Source organism: Saimiri boliviensis, chromosome 9 (genome assembly GCF_048565385.1).
Source record: "Saimiri boliviensis isolate mSaiBol1 chromosome 9, mSaiBol1.pri, whole genome shotgun sequence".
Taxonomy (NCBI): Eukaryota; Metazoa; Chordata; class Mammalia; order Primates; family Cebidae; genus Saimiri; species Saimiri boliviensis.
The window spans coordinates 24,077,649-24,100,282 of NC_133457.1; the positions used below are offsets into that span (position 1 = coordinate 24,077,649).

Genomic DNA, 22,634 nt, shown 5'->3' on the forward strand with positions numbered 1-22,634 from the left:
TTCTTTTGTATCCTTAAACCTGGTAGAAAACTTTTAGAGGTCTGTGATTCTGTTTTTTGAAGATCACCTTACTGGGTCCAGTGGATACTAAAAATGATGACAAGGACATGCTTGTCTGGAGGGTTGGTTCCATAATGGTTTGAGCTTTCTCTATAGCACCTGAGGGTAAGTCAAAAGTCTAAGAGGAGAAGCTCTAATGGAGTTCTTTCTCTGACTGTTTCATTTGCAGACTGCAGCTGAATATGTAAAATCTCGACTCCCAGAGGCCCTTAAACAGCATCTTCAGGACTATGAAAAAGACAAAGAAAATAGTGTATTGTCTTACCAGACCATCCTTGAACAGCAGATTTTGTCAATTGACCGAGAAATGCTAGAAAAATTAACTGTATCCTATGATGAAGCAGGTATGTTTGTCTTTAAAACACACAATTTTTTTCTTCTTGGAAAAAATTTCATTATAAATGTTGGTTAAACTTGGGTCTTTTCTGAGGTAAAAGGTCAGGGGCAAACTGGATTCAAAGTTACGTAACGTGAACGAATTTCTTCTCTGCAATTTTAGTATCAAGACAGAAGATTCTTAAAAATGGATCTTAAATATCAAATAGCTTTAAAATTTTGCTCTTTTTTATTGGTATGTTTTTGTGGTTTGTTTTTGGCCTTTTATTAACCGAGTACTCCTAAGGTGTTATTCAACTTTGGATAGCAACTGAAAACTTCTACATCTGATAATACAAGAAATGTTATTCAATGCAAATACTTATGTTAATTTTAGATATTTTTTCTAAAGAAGTTTTTTTTTTTTTTCCTCAAGCTGTTAAGCTAATCATTACTTTCTTTTCCTTAGCAACTCAGACACTACCACATCAGATACTTCATCTTACTGCCTACCATAAGTTCTTCCCATCCAAGGGAGCTTATTAATGAAGTCATGGACAGACCTTCTTATAACATTATTTTAATCTATTATGTAGTCTGTCTGCTAAAACAAAATTTTAATGAAATGAGTATAGTATTACTTGGAATTATTAAAATCTTTAATAAAATTAAACTTAAGCAGCAGAAATACCCCATTAAAATTACTATACGTCTCCATCTCTCCCTCTCAAAAAAATCAGGGAAAAAGTACAGGAAAAAAGGTTTCTAATGGTCAAATGTTAGTGGTATTAATTACTTTATGAATGCCAAAACCTTCTGTTTTTATTTTTACCAGGATTTTTTTTAGCATGCATCTTACTCTCTTCATCAGAATCTATGCATGCTCAATATTTGCTTACCATTTGATTTCAAGTTAAATAGCAAACAGAGGAGCAAATTAATAAAACAAAACAAAATGTTATACTACATTATGCTTACCACTTAGATGATATTTCTAGTTACTAAGCTGCCTCCATGTATATTCCACCCTTCACTTCCCTCTCAAGCAGGATTTGTATTTCCAGTTTTGTCCAGGACATGCCTGCTTTCTCTGATTCTTCTTTGCTTTCTTCATTTTCCAGACACACTGGCTTTCTTCTGCCTGGCATTTTTGTTACTTTCAATATTCTTCTCTTTGGAATTCCTATTTATCTCTTTCCTCATCCTTAATGGAATAAAGTAAGGTTTTGATCAGTCCCAATCAAAATAATATTTAAATATTCAGAACATCTTATAGATCATAGAACTCATATAGTCCACCCACTTCTTGCCCCTATGACCATTTTATGGTGAGAAAACAAACTCATAGACTTACCTCAAATAATACAGTTACTTAGTTGTAAAACTGGAATGCCAACTTCCTAATTACTAATCAAGCTATGCAGGTTCTCATTTGCCCAGTAAGCAATTGTTGAATGCATGGCAATATACTAGGTAGTTGGAGAAAAGAAAAGCAGTGAAGACATGGAAAGGAATATGAGATGTAGAAATAGCTCTTGCTTAAAGTCCTACTAGGGAGATAAAAACATACATGTATGAGTTCTAGAGAAAAATTCCTGAAGAATTTGGGACTAAATATACCCTGTAATATCTTCAAGTTATTAAAGCTAAGCTGAACTGTGCAGTCAAGAAATAGTGGAAATGGCTGAAAATTTCCATGAAATTCTGCAAAGGAGGACATTATTTTAAACCTCGAAGGACAAATGGGGGGGCATGTATTTGTGAAGAGAAGAGGGATGCATTCTAGTGGATGAAGGGGCACAAGTAGACATCAAGGTGAGGATGAACATCAGTTGCAATCACCCACCACTCAATGTTTTCCTGCTTCAGGAATAATTTTCCACTCTCCTGCATTGTTGTTGAGCAGCTACTGATACACTTGCACATGGCTTTTAGGGGTAAATAGTTTGGCATTGAATTAACTTGTCAGTAAGCCATGTAGCATGTAACAGTGGAAATAAGCACATTATTAAAAGTTACAGGATCTGGGGTCTAGGCCTTCCCCCAGCTTAATACCAGTGTGATCTTCAGGAAATTAACCTTTTAGAACCTATGTTTCTTTATCTGCAAAATTGGGCTAATATAATCTCACAGGACTATTATAATAATAAAATATTATGTTTGGAGAAGTCCTTAGAGATCATATTGCAAATGCTAATTAATGCCACAAGTGATTAATGAGAACAGATTTGGGCCTTGTCTATTGCTTAAACCAGTGTAAAGTACAGCTGACCCTTGCACAACATGGGGGTTAGGGATGCCAACTCTTCATGCAGTCGAAAGTTAACATAAAATTTTTGATTCACCCAACATCTTAACTACCAGTAGCCTACTGTTGACCATAAGCCTTACTGATTACATAAACAGTTAATACATATTTTTTATGTTATATGTATTTATACTGTATTCTGACAAGTAAGCTGGGGAAAAATTATATGAAATTCATAAGAAAGAGAAAATATGCTTACCATTTATTAAATGGAAGTGGATCATCATAAAGATCTTCATCCTCATTGTCTTTACTTTGAGTAGGCTGAACAGGCTGCTGAAGAGGAGGAGCTGGTCTTTCTGTCTCAGGGGTGTGAGAGACAGAAGAAAATGCACATTATTAGTTAGAAGATATCTTGGTCTCTAGAGAGGTTAATTTGTCTTTCATGCTCATTCACTGATAAATCAGCCTGAGTGACTTAATGACAATTACTGCTATTTGTGGCATCTAAACTTCTATTAATAAAAAACCAATTAATGAAAAAAGACACTTAGATCTATTTTTCTAAAATCATTGGCTCAGAAGTGTTTCACCCTCTCCTTTCTTCTCTCTCTCTTCCCCTTTAATACATATATACCTTAATGCTTTGCCCATCCACAAAATTCAGCTCTCCAGCAACCTCAAATTTAGTGAAGAAATGGGAAGTGAGCAAAAACCATGTATGTGCAACCCTACCATGTCACAGAATTGTGGACAAGTCCATACAACAGAGGATTTTGATTCTCACATGGAATCTATATATTTTTATTTTACATAGTTCTGATTAACTAGGTTATATTTTCCAATGTGATATTTCCTTTTATAAAATTCTTTTTCTGACCTAAAGTGGTACACTTTAATTGCAGAAATAAACAGAAATATGTAGAACAGTATAATATGAGAATAATAATTGTCAGTAATCTTACTATGGTAAACACTTTGGTATATTTTCTTCACTCTAAGCATTTTTAAAATGTGGTTGGTATCTGGTAGTTTTATTGTAATTTTATGTCCTGCTTTTTGCATTTAACATTACTACATAAGCACTTCCTCATTTCATTAAAGCCTCTTCATGTGAAGATGATTTTAATGACTACATCATATTCTAAAGTATCACTCACTAAATATTTTCTTATGTTGTGCATTTTCATTTTAGTTTCATTATTGTTTTGCTCTGATGATTAATGCTGCAAGAAATATGGAGTTCATTTGTCTGCATTTTATATTACTCTAGAGGATAGACTTCAGAAAACATAAGAGTTTAGAATTAAAATGAGAAGTTAGGGAAGGGGATGACACTTGGAGCAGTGACACTGAGAACAGTAAGTAATGAGAGCAAAGAGTAAATCCGTAAAAAGCACTTGGCAGATTCTTGACATTACACTACCCTCAGAGTCATACTAGCATTCACAGACTGTATTATAGAAGTGACATTGTTATCTTCATAATGGTGATCTTGATTCACAGAGAAAAGGTTCAATAATGTCTATTGTATTCTGTATATAAAAGCAAGAATTATGTAAACCAGTGTATTAATTCAGTCAGCCTGTGATGGGGTTTGGCTGTGTCCCCAGCCAAATCTCATTTTGAATTGTAGTTCCGATAATCCCCTTGTGTTGTGAGAGGGACCAGGTGGGAGGTAATTGAATCATGGGATGGGGTTTGTTTTTGTGCTGTTTTTGTGGTAGTGAATGTCTCATGAGAACTGCTGGTTTTATGAAGGGAAGTTCCCTTGCACATGCTCTTCTTCTGTGCCGCCATGTTAAGACATGTCTTTGCTCCTCTTTCACCTTTTGCCATGATTGTGAGACCTCCCCAGCCATGTGGGACTATGAATCTATTAAACCTCTTTTTCTTCATAAATTACCCAGTCTTGGGTATTTCTTCATAGCAGTATGAAAATGCACTAATACAGCCTGCTATAACAAAATGCCATAGACTGGGTGGCTTATACACTACAGAACTTTATTTCTCACAGTTCTATAGGCTGTGAGGTCCAAGGCCAAGGCACCAGCAGATATGGTATCTGATAAGTGCCTAGTTCCTCATAGATGGCTATCTTTTCACTGTAACCTTACATGGCAGAAAGGGTGAGAGATTTCTCTGGGGCCTCTTTTGTAAGGGCATTAATTCCATTCATGAGGGTTCACCCCCGTGATCTAACACCATCCAAGCCCCCACCTCATAATACTATCACCATAAGGATTAGTTTTCAATATGTGACTTTTGAATTTTGGGGGGACACAAACATTTAGACCTCCTTTCTAACATTAGTTTAGAATGTTTTTCATTCAAATGGTTTATGTTTTGACAGTTTCAAGAATTGATATGTTTTGTGGTATAATTGAAAGAAAACTTGGAACCCAAACACCCAGATTCTGTTTCCAGTCTGGCTCTACTGCCAGTGATGTATGTGACCTTGAGCAAATCACAAGCCTTCCTAAAGCCCATTTTCCTGTAAATTGATGGCATGAACAGGACCTAATAGATGTCTTCTGGTTCTAAAACTATGCTTCTGGTCTATGACATGGAACATTCAGGTAGCTATAATTTCTGCAAGGCTTCCTGTAGCGATGGGTTTTACACTTTTTATAGTGGCTGTCTTCTTTCTTCTTACACAGCCACATAATTTGTACCTAATTTCCGATCAAAAGAAGACCATCACTCAGCTTTTTGTAGCATCTGCTCATGCATATGCCTTTTATTGGTGGGATGGGGAGTGAGACTGTTTGAATCAAGCAAAAGTAGATTTTGGAAGAAGAGGCTCTAGGCTATCATTCATGGATCCTCATTAAGATCCTTTAGACCTTTTATTATATTAGCATTTATTAATACTAAGCAAAATCCAGAGTAACAGGTAAGGCGTGGTTTGTATTTGATCGATTCATGTTTTTATTTAACTGAAGTACAAGTTTATGTACATTTCCGTAGATTGGGTTTAACACAGAGAACTTTTCAAGGAAAGCAGTGGCATAATTTGAGATGAAGGGATCAAAATAGCATTTTACACTGTCAGAAAGCATCATCATCCTAAATATTTATTATTTGTCATAGTGGGCAAAAGTCAAAGAGTTAAAATACCAAGACAGGGAATCTTTTCTCATATTGCTTATTTATATGCTGGAGTATTATTTATATTTCTGTAACTAATCTCAAATTCTGTTTTTAATTATTTTTTAGTTTGGGCATGAATAAATATTTCCTATGTATTCCTTTGTTAAGGATAAAGTAGTATGGTTTGTAATGCCCTGTATTTGAAGGAATTATGAGGAGAGTAGGCCCATTTATTTGAGAGTGATATTCTCTGTCACGGGCTCAAGAACCCTAAGCCATGGGAGCAGAAGTCTGGAAACAGGAGTTTTTTTCCCTTTGCAGCTGAGTACACCTGCAATGGTTAGAATGGCCAATGGTACCATATAGCTGCAGGCCTCAAGAGAATTGCCTAAGTTGTTGGTTTGATCTCCTTCTTGGAGTTCTCAAACCAGCAAGGGCTTTTTGTTCTTACAGTTTCGCTAGAAACCCATACAACCTTCCAACAAGCACATGTTTCTGCAATGTGGAAAATACACTAACACATAGAAAGTGAATCAGATGGTACATGAGGGAAAAAGAGAGCTCAGCTGGCTGTTCCTTGTGTTCTTTGGATATCAGAGTTGGGGGCCTGCAGATTCATTTTCAAGTGTCAGGCAGTCACGTACAGCTTTCCCAGAGAAGGCCAGAAAGAAGGAGCAGCATTAATTTCTCAGCTTTTGCTTTGTGATTCCTTGATGCAGTTCTACCTGTGGGTGAAAGCTACCTGTGGTGAAGACACACCAGGCACTGTAATTTTTGGAAAAGTAGCCTTTTAAAAGGGTAGGGGAATGGGCTCTAAGCAACTTAGGAAGTAGCTGTAGGGTTAACTCCTACTGAATTTATTTTATTCTTCTTAAAATAGATGGTACCTGAAAGTTACATCTATGTTTTAATTGGGCCATTAGTGTCATAATAATCAGTAATCTCAAAAGAAAAGTCATTTACTGTCATGGGAAAATTTTTTTCTGGAAGCCAAACCCAGGAAAGACTGTGAATTATTTAGGGACTTCCCAAGTTTTCTAAGAATATTAAAAAATCTAGTAAAAGGCATTTGCAGGAAGTTCTTCACTCCAACAAATAGAGTGAATTTCTCAGTATATTTCTCAAATAGCTCCTAAGGGAAGAGGTGACACTAAGGTTTCCTTACTTTATAATTTCAATCAGGACCCCATTTCTTAGCTGAAAAGATATCCTCTCCAGGGACTTTTTGACAAGAATTGGAGAATATGGAAGGAAGACAAAAACAGACACCCAAAAGAAACTTACAAAGGGAAGTTCAGTATTGATTTTGCAACCTCTGACACCAACTTCTTAGTTTCTGTAAAAAGATTTAGTCTATTTTATTTTTCCATTATAAAAGTAAATAAATATACTTTAGAACATTTTTTTAAATATGGAAAAAGGAATAGAAGATCATCTTTAATTCTATCAGCTAACCATAACCATTTGATGTATTTACTTCTTTGCCATTTTTCTCTGCTGAGTTTTAATTATTTATGCCAAATTTTATATCTTTTTTATTTAACACTTTTAATCATATTTTATGCTGGTATAAACTACACATAAAGGTCACTTGTAATAACTGCAGTATTCCGTTGAGTGGATATACCACAGTTATCATTCTCATAACCTTTTAATATTTGTAATATTATTCCTCTCTTGTGTCCATGTTTCAGTTCTCTTCACTATGTAGAATCCCAGAATTTGGTGGTCTGTTTCTTATCTGTGAAAAAATGAGAATGGTAATATAATTAACAAAAACAGAGGATTTTGTATTGCAGCTAATTATTAGCCATGTATAATAACAGTGGGAAGAGGGGAGTAAAATAGATACTCAAAATCCACTAATAAACTGAGAACTTCTTTCTGGCTGATAATATTAATTTTTTTTTTTTTTGAGGCTACGTAGTGACTAATTTACCTATCTTTTTAACCAAGATGATTTTTTTTTGAGATTAAGTCTCTCTCTGTTGCCCAGGCTGGGGTGCAGTGGTGCAATCTTGGCTCACTGCAACCTCTGCCTCCCAGGTTCAGGCGATTCTCATGCCTCGGCCTCCCGAGTAGCTGGGACTACAGGCATGTGCAACCATGCCCAGCTAATTTTTGTATTTTTTTCTGGTAGAGATGGGGTTTCACTGTGTTGCCCAGGTTGGTCTCAAACTCCTGACCTCAAGTGATCTGCTCACCTTGGCCTCCCAAGGTGCTGGGATTATGCTATTGCATCTGGCCTAACCAAGCTGATTTTAATTTTGGTTATAATTCTTACATTTTCCAGTTGGACTGTAGATTTTAAAAGCCAAATTACCTTTTGGTGGTGGGGAGCAGACTCTAAACAAAGTGACTTTGATATCTGCAAAACAGAAAACTATTGGCCGTGGCTGTAAGTACCTAAGCATGTAATTTACAAGCCTCAGGTTAGGGTTTGTCTATGGTGGGACATTGCATCTCTCTGCATGGTTTCTTCAACTATAAAACAGGGGTATTGGATTAGATATTTTCTTAAATATCTTCCAGTCTTAACAATGTGTTATTTTTGTCTTCAGTTTATTTAACACTTACTGATTGATTCATTTATTCAGTCTATAAACATTGACTGAACAAGCATCTATGAGCCAGACACAGTGCCCACCAGTGGAATCAGATGACCATGTGGCCCTTTACTCCAGGAGCACAGTGTATGCCTTTGGGTGTGTGCTCATGTGGGAGGGCAGGGAGATTGCCAGTAAAAACAAATAACTTGAATATAGTAGAATTGGTGCTATAGGAGACAGTAGACGTGCAGAGGAGAAAGAAATTAGGTTTAGAATTGGTAACAAGTTCTTAAATAAATCAGAAAATCATGAGAGAACCCATAAATCTTGTGAGCTGTTCATCTTGAACGTTACTGTAAGTTGCGTTTTTAAAGGCAAGCTTTGAGTAATGCTTTAGTTTTCTTCTTTGCTTCTGTAACTGTGGTTATATATTAGTGCCTTATGCAGACCAATTCTTGCCTTCTGCCATAGCAACACCTACTACATTCTTTTTTTTTTTTTTTTTTTTTTTTTTAATGTACTGAGACAGGATCTCACTTTGTTGCCCAGGCTGGAGTGCCGTGGCATGATTACAACTCTGCAACCTTGAACTTCTGGGCTCAAGGGACTCTCCAGCCTCAGCCTCCAGAGTAGCTGGGACTACAGGTTTATACCACCATTTCTGGCTAATAGTTATTTGTAAAATTTTTTTGTAGAGAGGGTTTCTTCTATGGTATCCAGGCTGGTCTCAAACTCCTGGCCTCAAGCGATCCTCCCACCTTTGCCTATTAGAGTGCTGGAATGAACTACCACTCCCAGACTCACCTACCACATTCTAACTGCTGCTCTCCAACTGATATTAATTAGTTTACTTTAATTAGTTAATATGTTATCAGCATTGCCTGTTTGCTTTTGAGAACTCCAATGTAGAAAAATGATAATTCAGACTTAATCTTGTAAAAGTGGTATGATAGGAAGGTATTTAAAAAAATCACATTCTGCAACTTCATCTTACCTTTCTATTAGAAGACCTCCTAACTACTCTGAAAATATTTATCTAAATCTTATGGTGGGCAAAAATTTTTAAAACTTTGCTAAGAATACTGGAAACCACAAAGGAACACTGGGATTTAGAATCAGGAAATGCCACCTCTAGTGATTAAAACATTTGAAATAGAGCTGTACTTATCTTTCTAATCAAGTTGTCCTTGTTTGCCACAAGGGAAGTAGTGTTATTTCCTGTCTCTGAAGTAGTATTTGATTACAAGGACTAAAGAAAATGTGTACACGTCAAAGAAAATAATTGGACCAGGTGGTCACACTTTAAAGTACATTAGCTATCCAGAGACAGGATGCCAGTGCCATTGGTATCCTTTCTTTACTGTCAGGACTTTGTAAACAAGATTTTATAGACCTCATTGGAATGTTTGCAATAAATTTTAATGAGATACACATTAATGGTAAGACCTTCAGTTTGTAGAGAAAAATAAAATAGTTTTAACGTGCCAGGATTTCTAACGTATTGTAACGGTCCATTTGTTGTAGTGAGAGGCAGGTAAAATGCATCCTTGGTTGACTCTCAGACTCTGAAGATATATAATCATAGACAGCTGGGCTGCTGTTTAATGTCATTTTGCAAATGTTATGTTCAGTCTTTGGGATCTGCTATTCACTTCAAAATTTCATCTGGTAAATTGCCTCCTGAAAGGTGCTGTTTTTAAAGCCTCCTTCTGTTGCCCAGAGGAATTTTCTTTGTGTTTCTTTAGCTGATAAGTTTGATTCAAGGCTGTGTGGCTTAGGCCATTTCTGATGAAGTTGGTTTGATAAGGAGTTTCCTTAGTATGTGCACTGGAGGGGCTCCTGGATGTGCTCTTGTAGTTCTTTAATCAATCCTAGGAAACTCTAAATTGACTGCAGAGAAATTGCTATGACATACACTGTTCATTCAACACAAACATTTACTCTGTGCCAGGTTATGGCTAGGTGCTGAGAGTCTAAGAATTGGGTAAAGAAAAATGAGTCAGAATCTGCTCCCTTTGAATTTATTGTTAATTTTTGGCTGCTATCTTTATAAATCTGTTTTCTATAACTTGTTTCAAAATGACATCTGAACTTAACTTATTCCTTACCTGAGTCACTCTAATTTGCATTCTCCTATCTTACTCCACCTCATTCAAGGAGAGAAGTATACAAATTATATTTTTATTATTTGTATCCCACTTCTTCCCTAAAAGTTTGATTTGCCATTCTTACAATAATAATGTTCCAATAAAAATAGATCAAAACCATAAATAAGGATGAAAGCAAATGTAGTATCCATAAAGAATACTAAAGTATAATAATATTCTTTAATTGAGCATCTAATTTATCCTAAGCTTTCTGATAGCCAAAGCAAAAAGAGAAAACTAATGTGTTAGAAAGTTTTCACTGTTTTAATAGATAAAATAAAAATTTTCAATGGGGACAACTTCTCTTTTGGCATTAAAGGTCATAAAGACTTTATCACAAGGCATCCTGTATATGGGACATTGAAGAACATTGTTATAGCCTGGGTTCCTCAAATGCAGAGAATGAAACAAAAGGCTTACATGCAGATGGTTTATTTAGAAATATCATCCCAAGCAACAGGAGTGAGGAGCACTGAATGAAACAGGAAACAAGGAAAGCTAGTGTGAAGACACTTATGGAACTGGACTCTCCTCTGAAGACAACTGCTCCTTAGGTACCTTCTCAGGTAGCTTATGAATAGCATCCCAGACTATTTAGCTACCAGTACCATTCCCACATTAGCCAATGGTAGTTCCACAGACATTAACTTCCCTGCATTTCTGGTTTATGTAGGCCTGAAGGCTGAGTGAGTTCTGTGGGCATCCCCTGCCTTGGCATCAGGGAAGTTCCAGGGGAGGAAGCAAGTGATAAATAGTTCAGTCCAAGGCTGCATCTGGGACTTCAAGTGGTGGCCGGAATAAGAAGTATGGGAGAAAGAGAGTATGAAATGGTTCATAAGCAGTGGCCTAGGCAAGCACAACAAATAAAATCTTAAAACAACTTCATAACAAATGCATGTGAGTCTATCTTATGGTCATTTCTTACATAACAACCATCTGGAAAAGCTGAGGGCCAGGCACAGCGGCTCATGCCTGTAATCACAACACTTTGGGAGACTGAAGTGGGAGGGTTTCTTGAGCCCAGAAGTTCAAGACCAGACTGGGCAACATGGCAAAACCCCATTTCTACAAAAATAATAAAAAAGTTAGCCAGACATGGTGGTGCATGCCCATCGTCCCAGTTACCCAAGAGGTTGAGGCAGGAAGATTGCTTGAGCCCAGGAAGTTGAGATTGCAGTGAGCTGTATTCATGCCACTGTACTCCAGCCTGGCTAACAGAGCAAGACCCAGAAAAAAAAGAAAGAAGGAAGGAAGGAGAGAGAGAGAGAAAGAGAGGAGAAAAGAAAGAGAGAAAGGAAGAAAAGAAGGAAGGAAGCTGAGGATACATTATTGTTTTTTCAAAGCTCTTGTATGGGACAGGAAAATGCATATGAATACTTTCTATATTGGACATACTCTATATTAGAATACTCTCTATATTGGACATGTATAACATAGAGTGTATTTACGTGCATATATAGAAAAATATTGCATATAGCAGAAGATGAAAGAAAAGAGGATGTTTTGTTTGATGTAATGGCTCAACAAGACAACTTCCCAACTCAAACCAAAATAATTAGCTAATCTTCATTTTTGTCACAACTGAATTAAAATACCTGGGCCCTTCAACCTAAGTGGCATAATAAGATGTAGCATTCAAATTGGGGTTTATTTATTTGACAGTAATTTGTATTCATTTATTCATTCATTCATTTTCCAACCCATTTATTCCAGTTCAGGGTTACAGGTGTCTGGACCCTATTCTGACAGCTTAGGGCACAAGGTGGGAACCCACCCTGGACAGGACACAATCTCATCCCACAGTACACTCACACACACCCACTCAGACTGGAACCATGTAGACATGCCAGTCACCTAAGGAGCACAACTTTAAGATATGGAAAGAAATCAGAGTACTTTGGGAAAACCCACACAGACATGGGAGAACATACAGATTCCTCATGGACAGTGTCCCCAGCCAGGAAATAATTGTCTTTTCACATCAATGTTATAGAAAAAGGATGTTAAATGAAATGATGTCATTCAGTGACCTGTTATATGTAAAAATTAATTACCTTCCACAGATAAGAAACTCACAAGAGTGGTTACTTTGGGAAGGAGAAACTGAGGAAGGAGATTTACCTTTTCACTGAGTACTCTTACTATATTGTTTGCATTTTTAACTTTGTCCATGTATTTTCTCTTTCTTAAAATTTACAAAACTAAAACTAAACAAAACCCTCCTAATAAATGTCCCTTATCTTCAGTGCTAGAAATGGAATATAATACAACATAAAATCATACTTCTTGTTTTCAATAAAACTTTTCATCCTTCAGTCATATATATCTTTGGAGTAAGTCAACAAAGGAACTCAGCAACAAAGCCAGACATCATGGAACTGCAGTGCCAAGGTCAGAGAAGGTCAATAGTAAGACCTATTTAGTACCATGCCAAGGCATGCCTGGACATCAGGGGTTCTACCATAGGTGCTTGGTAGCCTTTCTACCCTAGGCCAGAACTGGTTCCAGAGTCCAGGGTAGGGCTGACCTTATTGGAAACAAAGTAAAAGTTCACCTGAAAGAGAACAGAATGCATGGGTAGCAGGCTGGTGGGGATCCAGCAGTTTCTTATGTCAATTTCTGTTGGTTGCCTCTGCTTCACCTCAGAGCTTGATCTTCCTGTGGCTGTCAAGTTACTGGACCTAATGCTTTACTTGGTCAGATTTTCTCTCTCCTGAACTATGGCCAAACCTCTATTGCTTTTCTTTCAAGGTGGTGAAGTATAGTGAAAAGAGCCCAACTAGCTTAATAATTCTTTTTGGTATTATACTTAATGGGCCTTTTTCATGAAAATTAAAGATAATGAGGTAGGCACAGTGTCTCATGCCTGTAATCCCAGCACTTTGGAGTTGGAGGAGGGAGGATTGCTTGAGCTCAGGAGTCCAAGACGAGCCTGGGCAACATGACAAATCTCCATCTCTACAAAAAATATAAAGCTTAGCTGGACATGGTAGCATGTGCCTGTAGTCCCAGCCAGGATCACTTGACCCCAGGAGGTTGAGGCTGCAGTGTCTGTGATCATGTGCTAGCACTCCAGCCTGGGTGATAGAGTGTGACCTTGGAAAGAGAGAGGAGAGGGAAAGGGAGAGGAAGGGGGGGAGGGGAAGGGGTAAGGGGAGGAGGGAAGGAGGGAAGAAGGAAAGAAGGAAGGAGGGAGGGAGGGAAGGAAGGAAGGAGAGAGAAAAGGGAGGGAGGGAGCGAGGAAGGGAGGGAAGAAGGAAGGAAAGATAATGTATGGAAAAATGGTGGGCATGCAGTAAATATGCAACCAATGATAGTCTTTCTCTTGTTTTTGCTGTTGTATAACCTAACATGTACTTGATGTGGTATACAGGGGTATTTTTCCAGTCCCCTTCATGATAGAGAGGATTACCTGTTATACTTGGTATATATTAATTTCCTGTTCAGAGCATGACAGAAACCAGCCAAATGCTGGCTCCATAAGCCTCCTCTTCCTTCCGTGCCCTGTTCTGTATGGAAAAACATTTCTTCAAGTTTAGATTATTTGTATGGGCTTAATATTGTTACCTTTTCTAATATGGCATATTAATTACCTATTGCTGCATAACAAATTACTCCAAAATTTAGCAGCTTAAGACAATAAATGTTTATTAGCTCACATAATTTCTAAGGATCAGGAATCTAGGCTGGTTCTCTCATGAAGTTGCAGTCAAGCTGTCAGCCAGGGAGCAGTCTCTGAAGATTTGACTGGGGATGGAAGTTCTACTTCCAAGTTTACTCATGGCTCTGGGAAGAAAGCTTCATTTCCTTGCTACAAGGGCTTCTTTATAAAGCTTCTTGCCACATGGCTTCCCTCAGTATGAGTTAGATATAAGAGAGAGAGAGAGCAAGGGAGCACCGAAGACCAAAGCCACAGTCTTTTATAATGTAAATATTGAAAATGACATACCACGGTTTCTGACAGAAGCTGGGGTTGGTCAAACAAACCAACCCTAATTTGGTGTGGGAGTATTCGTACTCGTACTATGCAAGGGCATGAATATCAGGAAGTGGAGATCATGGGGACCTCTTGGAGGCTAACTACTATAGGGTGTATTGCAAAAAAAACACTCTTATTCTTCCAATTCCCTCACTCTCCTTCTAATATCATTGCCTTTCCTTCCCATTTTCTTTCCTTTTTTTTTTTGAGATGGAGTCTCACTTTGTCACCCAGGCTGGAGTGCAATGACGCAATCTCGGCTCACTACCACCTCTGCCTCCTGGGTTCAAGTGATTCTCCTGCCTTAGCCTCCCAAGTAGCTGGAAATACAGGCACACGCCACCACGCCCAGCAAATTCTCTTTGTATTTTTAGTAGAAACAGGGTTTCACCATGTTGACCAGGTGGTCTCGAACTCCTGACCTGAAGTGATCTGCCCAACTTGGCCTCCCAACGTGCTGGGATTACAGGCAGGAGTCACTGCGCCTGGCTCCCTCTCATTTTCTAATCACAACCTACATCTCATTTCTTGGAAGTCCAAAGCTGGAGTTCGAGCCCTGCCTCCAGCACCTGGATGGCTTTAGGATTATTTAGACTCAGCATCCTTTCCAGTAATCACAGTGTACACTTCATCTGGCCAGGGTCAATGCCTTTGATATACTAGACTTTAAATATTTTTTCATTTCTGACTCCTCTAATTCATTAAGCTATTTCTTTCTAGAGCTTCCTAACACTGTGCCTGGGCATCTGGATAGCTTTGAAAGTTCAGATTAGTTTTTAATAGCAGTATCCTAACTGCTTCAAGATTATGGATCCTAAATGCTTCAAGATTATGGCATGACTCTCTGGATAGTTAAAAAAAAAAAAAAAAAAGTCTCCTTTATCAGTCCCTCCTCCCTTTTTCTCTTTGTTTCTTTAACTGTGTTCTGAAATTTATAACATTTAAAATTTTCATATCTATTAAATAATTTGATTACTGGTTCTGTTAATTTTTTAAATGGATGAGTAAAGTAACCACTTAAATTGCTTTTATATTTCACTTTCAATGTTCGACCCAGCAGTTGCCCCCAGTTCAAGTTTCCTATCCCTTTTTTATTGCTCTTGGTTGTCTTTTGTATTGTGTAGAGAAAAAGGAATGCAGCAAAAATGAGGAAATCACTGAAGAGTTTGTTTTTCTTCCACTTTTTACTATGCCATAATTTCCCTTGCTGTGGTCATCTACTTTTTCACCAGATCTCCATCTCTGATTCTCTGTTCCTAAAGAAAACAACAGTAAACATGTAAGTCTCTCATTGTATCCACATTAATGGAAGAAGAATGTGATGGAACTACAAGTAACTTTCCTAGAGACTGGTTCACTGTGGCTAGATTTTTTAAAATGTTATCAGGAAAACATTATTTTTTAAAGAACTTGCGTTTTAACTTCTCTTTTCAATTTCCTTTTTTGATCTATGGGAAATTCTATCTGAGTTAAGCATTAAAGAACTAGGGGAAATGAAAATGCCTTCACAGAATTAGAGATACATTTGATTTTTGTACTCAAGAATCAGCTTGTGAGAAGTATTGGCCCCTGTAAATAGAGATAAACTAAGCCAAATTTGTTTTAGGCTTTGTGTTTTAAAATCACACCTGAAAGTGTTATGAACCTGATATAATTGCATTTGCAAATTAAATGCAAGAAGGTCTAGGGCTCAGAGTACAATTAGATGTATTAATTTTTTCTTTTTGCTGTAATGACAGTAACTTTAGACCTCTTCAGTTCACTGTATCTTTGTAAACCTCCCCCTGCAGAAGAAATCAGCATTCCACAGCCACCAAAGAAAACAAACTTGTCTAAAAATACTTGTCTGTTGACTAGATTTTAGCAGATTTTTTGGGGGGATGGGTTGGACGGTGGGTAATATGAAAGCTTTACAAAATGAAATGAGGTCAAATATGACAGATGTGATCAAATGCACTTGTAATCTGTAAATCCCTGACTAGCTGAAGTTGTGCTACTTTTTAAATGTATACTTTTGAAGTTATGCTGAATTTATGACATTCTCAGCATTTTACTGTGTCTCCAAGCATTTGGGATTACTCTGTTGCATTCTGAGGGTTGGCAATCAGCTCATTGTTGTTGGTGCCCACTGAGTCTTCCTTACTAGAGTGTCAAAGGAGGTCCTGTTTTGCACTGCCTTTATTTGACAGGATCTACTTTCTTACCACCAAAAAAATAATAAAATTGATTTACTATGAATTCTTTCCTTTACAAGCAGTGCTTTTCTACCAAGGGCCACCTCCACCCCCATGGGACATTTGGCAACACGGGGCGGCATCTTTAGTTGTCCCAGCTTAGAAGGGGGAATGGGAGGGAGGGTTGGTGGTATCTAGTGGGTAGGACCCAAGGATGCTGCTAAGTAAGCATTCTATAATGCACAGGACAACCCCCCACAGCAACATTTATCCAACCAAAATTTCAGCAGAGCCAAGGTTATCTTTAGAGCAGTAGTTCTCAACCTTTGTGGCATATTAAAATCAGCTTGAGGGGCTAGTGCCCAGCCTATATCCAGACCAATTACACTAGTCTCTGAGCAGTGGGACCCAGGCCTCAGTATTATTATTTTAATTTCAATAGGGTTTGGGGGAACAGGTGGCGTTTTGTTACATGGATATTTTATTTAGTGGTGATTTCTGAGATTTTGGTGCACCTGTCACCCAAGCAGTATACACTGTACCCAATGTGTATTCTCCCCTGGTGACTCCATTGCATAGCCAAGATTGAGAACTATTACTTTAGAGCAAAAAGTTTTAAAGGGTAAGACTAGTTTAGACATCATCACAAATAGTTTCCTTACTAAAGTAGATGAAAGGACCTAATTAACATGGGATTGGATCAATCAGCCAATGTCCTATTATAGTGCGGTTTGAATGAACTTCTAATATTCTCTAAAGCCGGTACTTAAAACATGAGAAACTGCTATTCTCATTGCCAAATTAGAAATTTGTTTTTCTTGTTTTTTTCTAATAGGTTCTTTTTTTCCAAGCATGTGGAGATAAATATTTATTGATAGCTTTAGTCAGTAAAGTTACTTCAGTAACACTTTGAATGTTTGAGTATTGGGTGGTTTGTTTTCCTTGAAGGTGTCTTATGTATCTCTATTATTTGAATAAATATCATCATGTATTTATTTACCTGAATTGATATGCTATGCAAAGGAGCTAAAGTATCCTCTCTAAGAATTTTTTTTCATAATTTCAGCCTTTCATTCATTTAACCATTTCCTCTCACCAAAAATTAAATCTTAAAATTTGTGAACAGTCACTTTAAACAGATAAACATTCTTCAGGTATGATTAATGTATTTTTTTTTAAAAGAATATCTTTTTTTTTTCTTTTCTGTTTTTTTTTGAGACAGAATTTCACTTTTGTTGCCCAGGCTGGAGTGCAATGGTGCGATCTTGGCTCACTGCAATCTCCTCCACCTCCCAGGTTCAAGCAATTCTCCTGCCTCAGCCTCCTGAATAGCTGGGATTAGAGGCTATTACACCACATCTGGCTAATTTTGTATTTTTGGTAGAGACAGGGTTTCTCCATGTTGGTCAGGCTGGTCTTGAACTCCCAACCTCAGGGTGGTCCACCTGCCTTGGTCTCCCAAAGTGCTGGAATTATGGTGTCAGCCACTGTGCCCAGCCAGTGTATGATTTTTTATATTATTATAGATCCCCATATTGATGGCACGGATTCTCAGGGACCACTCCCCTCCACACACCAAAAAAACAAGCAAACAAACAAACAAAACCCATAAATGCATCTAAAAGCTTTTGACAGTCAGGGTAGATAGTGCAATTCTTAATGGTATGTTATACAGTAAAAACTAGTTCACTTGTAAAAACCTGCATAGTAAATAATAAAACTGTCTTCTTTCACATCTCAACGTCTCAGTGAGAGTTCAGGTTGTCAGACTATGGAAAGCATCCCGCTTCTTTGAAGAAATAGAATGAGATATTACTCATATAGAGCCATCTGGTATCTTGATCATTAACCTGCTTTTGCTACCCATGCCCACTCTGCTTGTCAAGAGATGCTGGAGAGTAAACGAAAGGAACAGATTGAGGAAGGAAATGGAAGTATTGCAGAGCCCAGAGCCTCCCATGTTGGTAAGAGGTTAGTCAAATTTCTCAGCCAGGGCAGGCACTGACTCAGATTTCCTGATGCCTGAGGTTTACACAATTTAGAGAACCCTCTTTAGGAAAAAAATAAATAATGATTCTTTAGAATGAGAAAAGAAATCACAATAAATCACAAAATGTAAAGAGCTAACCACTATCATTGAACCTAGAGAAATAATATTTGTATTAATTATTTGCCTGATAATATGCTCTGGTCTGACATCTGCTACAGTTTTTCTCACATCTTTTGGCAGCATGTTATTTGGTTACTTCTTTGTATAATAGTGAGTTTGTAACATCATTTCCTACAGAAGGGTCTGGGAAAATAAATCTTTCCTTTAGCATCGTTGGGCAAAACATGATTTTATCTTGCTTTGTTTTTTAACTCATACTTCAGAGTCTCTTTCAGCTTTTCATTTTGTTATTTGTAACGTCATATAAATTTTTAGGCTTGCTGCCAAATCTTAGAAAATTTTTATCAAAGTTTCTTACATATTCTCTCTTCCTTACAATATAAGATTTCAGATTATTTGAAGTTGTCTTATATGGTTGCTAATAAATACTTCTTGAATTTACAACACTCATTAACTGATTTGTCATTGTCATTGTTGTAATGGGACATAATGAGTTTTATTTATCTTCAATTAATGTCACATTATCCATAAGAACCTGTCTGAGATGTAATGCAGTGAGGCCATTTCAGGTCAAGGGAGAACAAAAGGTGTGATCTGGCAAAGGTGTGTTGTCCAGTTTGGATGGAATATTATGTACAAGTAGTGTAGTGTGGGCCACAGGACTAGAAAGGTATGCAGGAGCCAGACAGGCAAGTGGAAAGGAGTGTCAAAACTTGGTAGGTGGCTCCGAATAGACTATATATTGTACCATAAAGTTAAGAAGCTCAAGGTCATTTGTGGACCACCAAGCATATGAAAGGCAGCATGGTGTAATGGTAGCATCATTGGCCTTAGAGGCAGTCAGATTCTGGTTTGAATACTACCTTTTCCCCCAACAGGCCTGTGAAGCCTTGCTAACAAGAACTATATGTGAAAATAATGGCAAACAACATATATATTTCACTATATCCAAACTTGATGTATCCTTGACTTAAGTTCCTCTTAGATCCCAGCCAGAGGCCAGTTTAGCATCAGTGTATATACAGGGAAATATGACTAAAGGGAGGTAGAAGTGAAGGAACAGTGCTCTTGCCTGATTACTTCTTACTTCTCCAGGTATCTTCTTCAACTTTTCGAAAACATATGACCCAGGCCTTTGAAAGGGCCTGGGGAAGGGAAGGGCTCTCAAGTTTGAAGCTTCATTAGCTTAAAGTAAATCTGCATGTGGTCTAAGACTTATTCTTCCTCTCCTATATGACTTCAGAATAAGACAGATGAGTTTTAGTGCAATTATTTGGGCAGTCATTGTCATTTCTGATAGTCGTGAAGGATACGCTTTGACTATGCTTTAAACTAAATCATAAAGGAGTTTTTAAATAGTCACACTGGCTACTAGCTTCACTTTGTTCCTCAGCTTAAATTCTTGAACTAGGGAAACATCCTATGGATTGGTTCTACTGGTCCAAAGAGGACAGGCTTATGTGGTGGAATTTTCTTTTCCTGAACCTGGAAGAGGCAGATTCTCTAAGAAGAATTAATGATTGAGGACAAAATAATGGTATCTCTAGGGTAGACACTGTCAAGAGTGGCAATCACATTACTGTCTTCCACAAGAATAGGGGAACTTGGGCAAGAGAGGAGGAATAGGGCAGATGCCACGAGGTGACTGAAGCTCATGGGAGGTACCCCTTGTCAACTTATAGAAACACTTGGACAGGTTCTGTCAAGAACATGACATTTACGTTATTAATGTTTATATGACATGCATAGGAAGGTGAGGTCTACAAACATTCAGGTTAAGGAGTTAGGAATGATATGAGAAAAGAAAAAAAAATCAACCGTGTTCTTGAAATGAGAACAGACTTAACTTTAAGCAAAATTAAAAACCGATAGAACTACTTCACGGCTGCTATAGATTTTCACCTTCTAGGAGCAGATGCAAAAAATCAGATTTTCTTGGCTTTTGGTCTGTCAGCCTCAGTCAATAATTAACAACACTGAGTGAAACATCTTTCCTCTGAGATCCCCAAGCTGCTTAACTCATCAGCTTAGCTTAACTGAACATCCTGGGGTAGTAAGCAAAGGGAAAATATGGTTCCAATTTTGGTGTGTGTGCCTCTAGAGCAGCACTAAAAAAGAAATAGAATGTTCTTTAATCTTCCTTTCTGCTTGGAAGATCTAATTCATGGAGAAGTTAAGTGATTTTTCTCAGGGTCTTGGAACAACTTACCAGAATAGAACAGCCAGTCTTTAACTATCAAAGCCTTCCTGGGAGCCACCAATTAAGCTCTGCTAACCTGCTTCCTCTGTTTAGATAGAATTTATAGTGGTAGTACAGTTAGCAGAAGATGTCTGTACAATTCTTTATGCTTCGGAGGCCAGGCAATGTCTATGATTTTATAAACTAGTTCTGTGGTTCCCACGAGCAATAGATTTTAAAGGCTTTAACACCTTCGTAATCAGAACCTGAAGTTGAGAAGATTAGTTGTTATAGAAGGGGGGAAGGTATCAATCTTTTCATGCCTTTGAAGAGATCAAACCATAGCCAGCTGATATAAAACCCAATGTATTGATTAAAGGGAATGTGTTACTTCTGATGCGAAAGGGAAGAAAGGAGGAAATAGAAATGAATAGACAATCCCTCAGGAAAATCTGAACATGGAAGAATATAAGGACTTCAGTGCTTCACGTTGAAGTCCTGCTAGGATTTCAGGCATGAACCACCATGTCCAGCCAACAACTATTTTTTAATGTCGTTTTTACCATTCTAAAATGAAATTTATAGATAATATACCTATATGTATTCATCATGATTTAAAAATTCAGCAAAATGCTCTACTGTAAAGGGAAAAACAAAAGGACAGTAATATATAATTATATGTATTTCAATATGTAAATATTCAGGTACCAATACATTAGACATCATAATGGAGTTATCAGATTGTGTATGCAGAGGTACAACAGCTAAAAATGAAGACTAACAGTTGGATTATTTTGATCACTCTAACACAATAAGTAGCATTGTCACTGATGAAGTGATTTTTTTTAAGATATCAGTTCCTCTTTGTGAAGTTCTAAACAAAACAAAGTGAAAGGTCCCTTAATTTATACAGTAGTCACATTCCTGGAAAATTCAGTATATACTAAAGCGATTCCCAAAATATTCTTTGTGTACATGTAAAACAAGTTCCAAGCCCATGTGATTATAAACAGATTTTCATCTCTAGTGCTCTGCAGGAGCATTCAATCTTTTAGCTTCCATGGGCCACATTGGAAGAAGAATTGTCTTGGGCCACACATAAAATATACTAATACTAATGATAGCTGATGAGCTTAAAAAAAAAAAATCTCATGCTGTTTTGGGAAGGTTATAAATTTGTGTTGGGCCACATTCAAAGCCGTCCTGGGCCGGTGGGCCACAGGTTGGACAAGTTTGGCTGGAACCTAGGTGAATAATTAAATTCAGGTAAGAGACATTGAACTCTTTTCCAAACCATTTTGAATGTTTTTGATTCATTTTCTATGGATTTGAGATATTGAGAGCCCCTGTTTCATTTTCAATTACTGGAAACTTCAGACCCCAGGGTATTTTCAAGAAAAAGAAAGATGGTGATGGTGTAGTTATAGCACATTAAATTTATGGCTTTCATAAAACTATTTAAGAATCCCTAAGGAGAGTTTAGTTAGGGACAGAAGACTTCCAATTACAGATATTGATTCAAACCTAAATACTATCTTAAGCAACGTAGAAAATGGGATCAATTATACCTTAGGCAATTATGTAACTACTTGATGAAATTTTAAAAAATATTTTTTCTAGGATTAATCTAGAGCTACTGTAAGTCTATTACAGTCTCCCCTAAGTCATACTTATTTTTTGTGAAGTCCTTGAACCCTGGGCCTTAACTATAGTCCTTAGGGCTATGGCCTAAGGAAAAGACCCACTGGAGGAGCTACGCATGTGCCAATGAGAACCCAAT

The 22,634-nt window shown here is 37.4% G+C and overlaps 1 protein-coding gene across 2 annotated transcripts in view; it reads left to right on the forward strand.

Annotated features, from left to right (window-relative positions):
- Positions 1-22,634, forward strand: part of PPM1L (protein phosphatase, Mg2+/Mn2+ dependent 1L) — a 312,963-nt gene that overhangs the window by 220,948 nt on the left and 69,381 nt on the right. For both annotated transcript variants that reach the window (XM_003924979.4, XM_074405602.1), the window contains exon 2: positions 230-404. In XM_003924979.4, the coding sequence (XP_003925028.1) occupies positions 230-404 (175 nt within the window). The remainder of the gene's footprint in view (positions 1-229; positions 405-22,634) is intronic.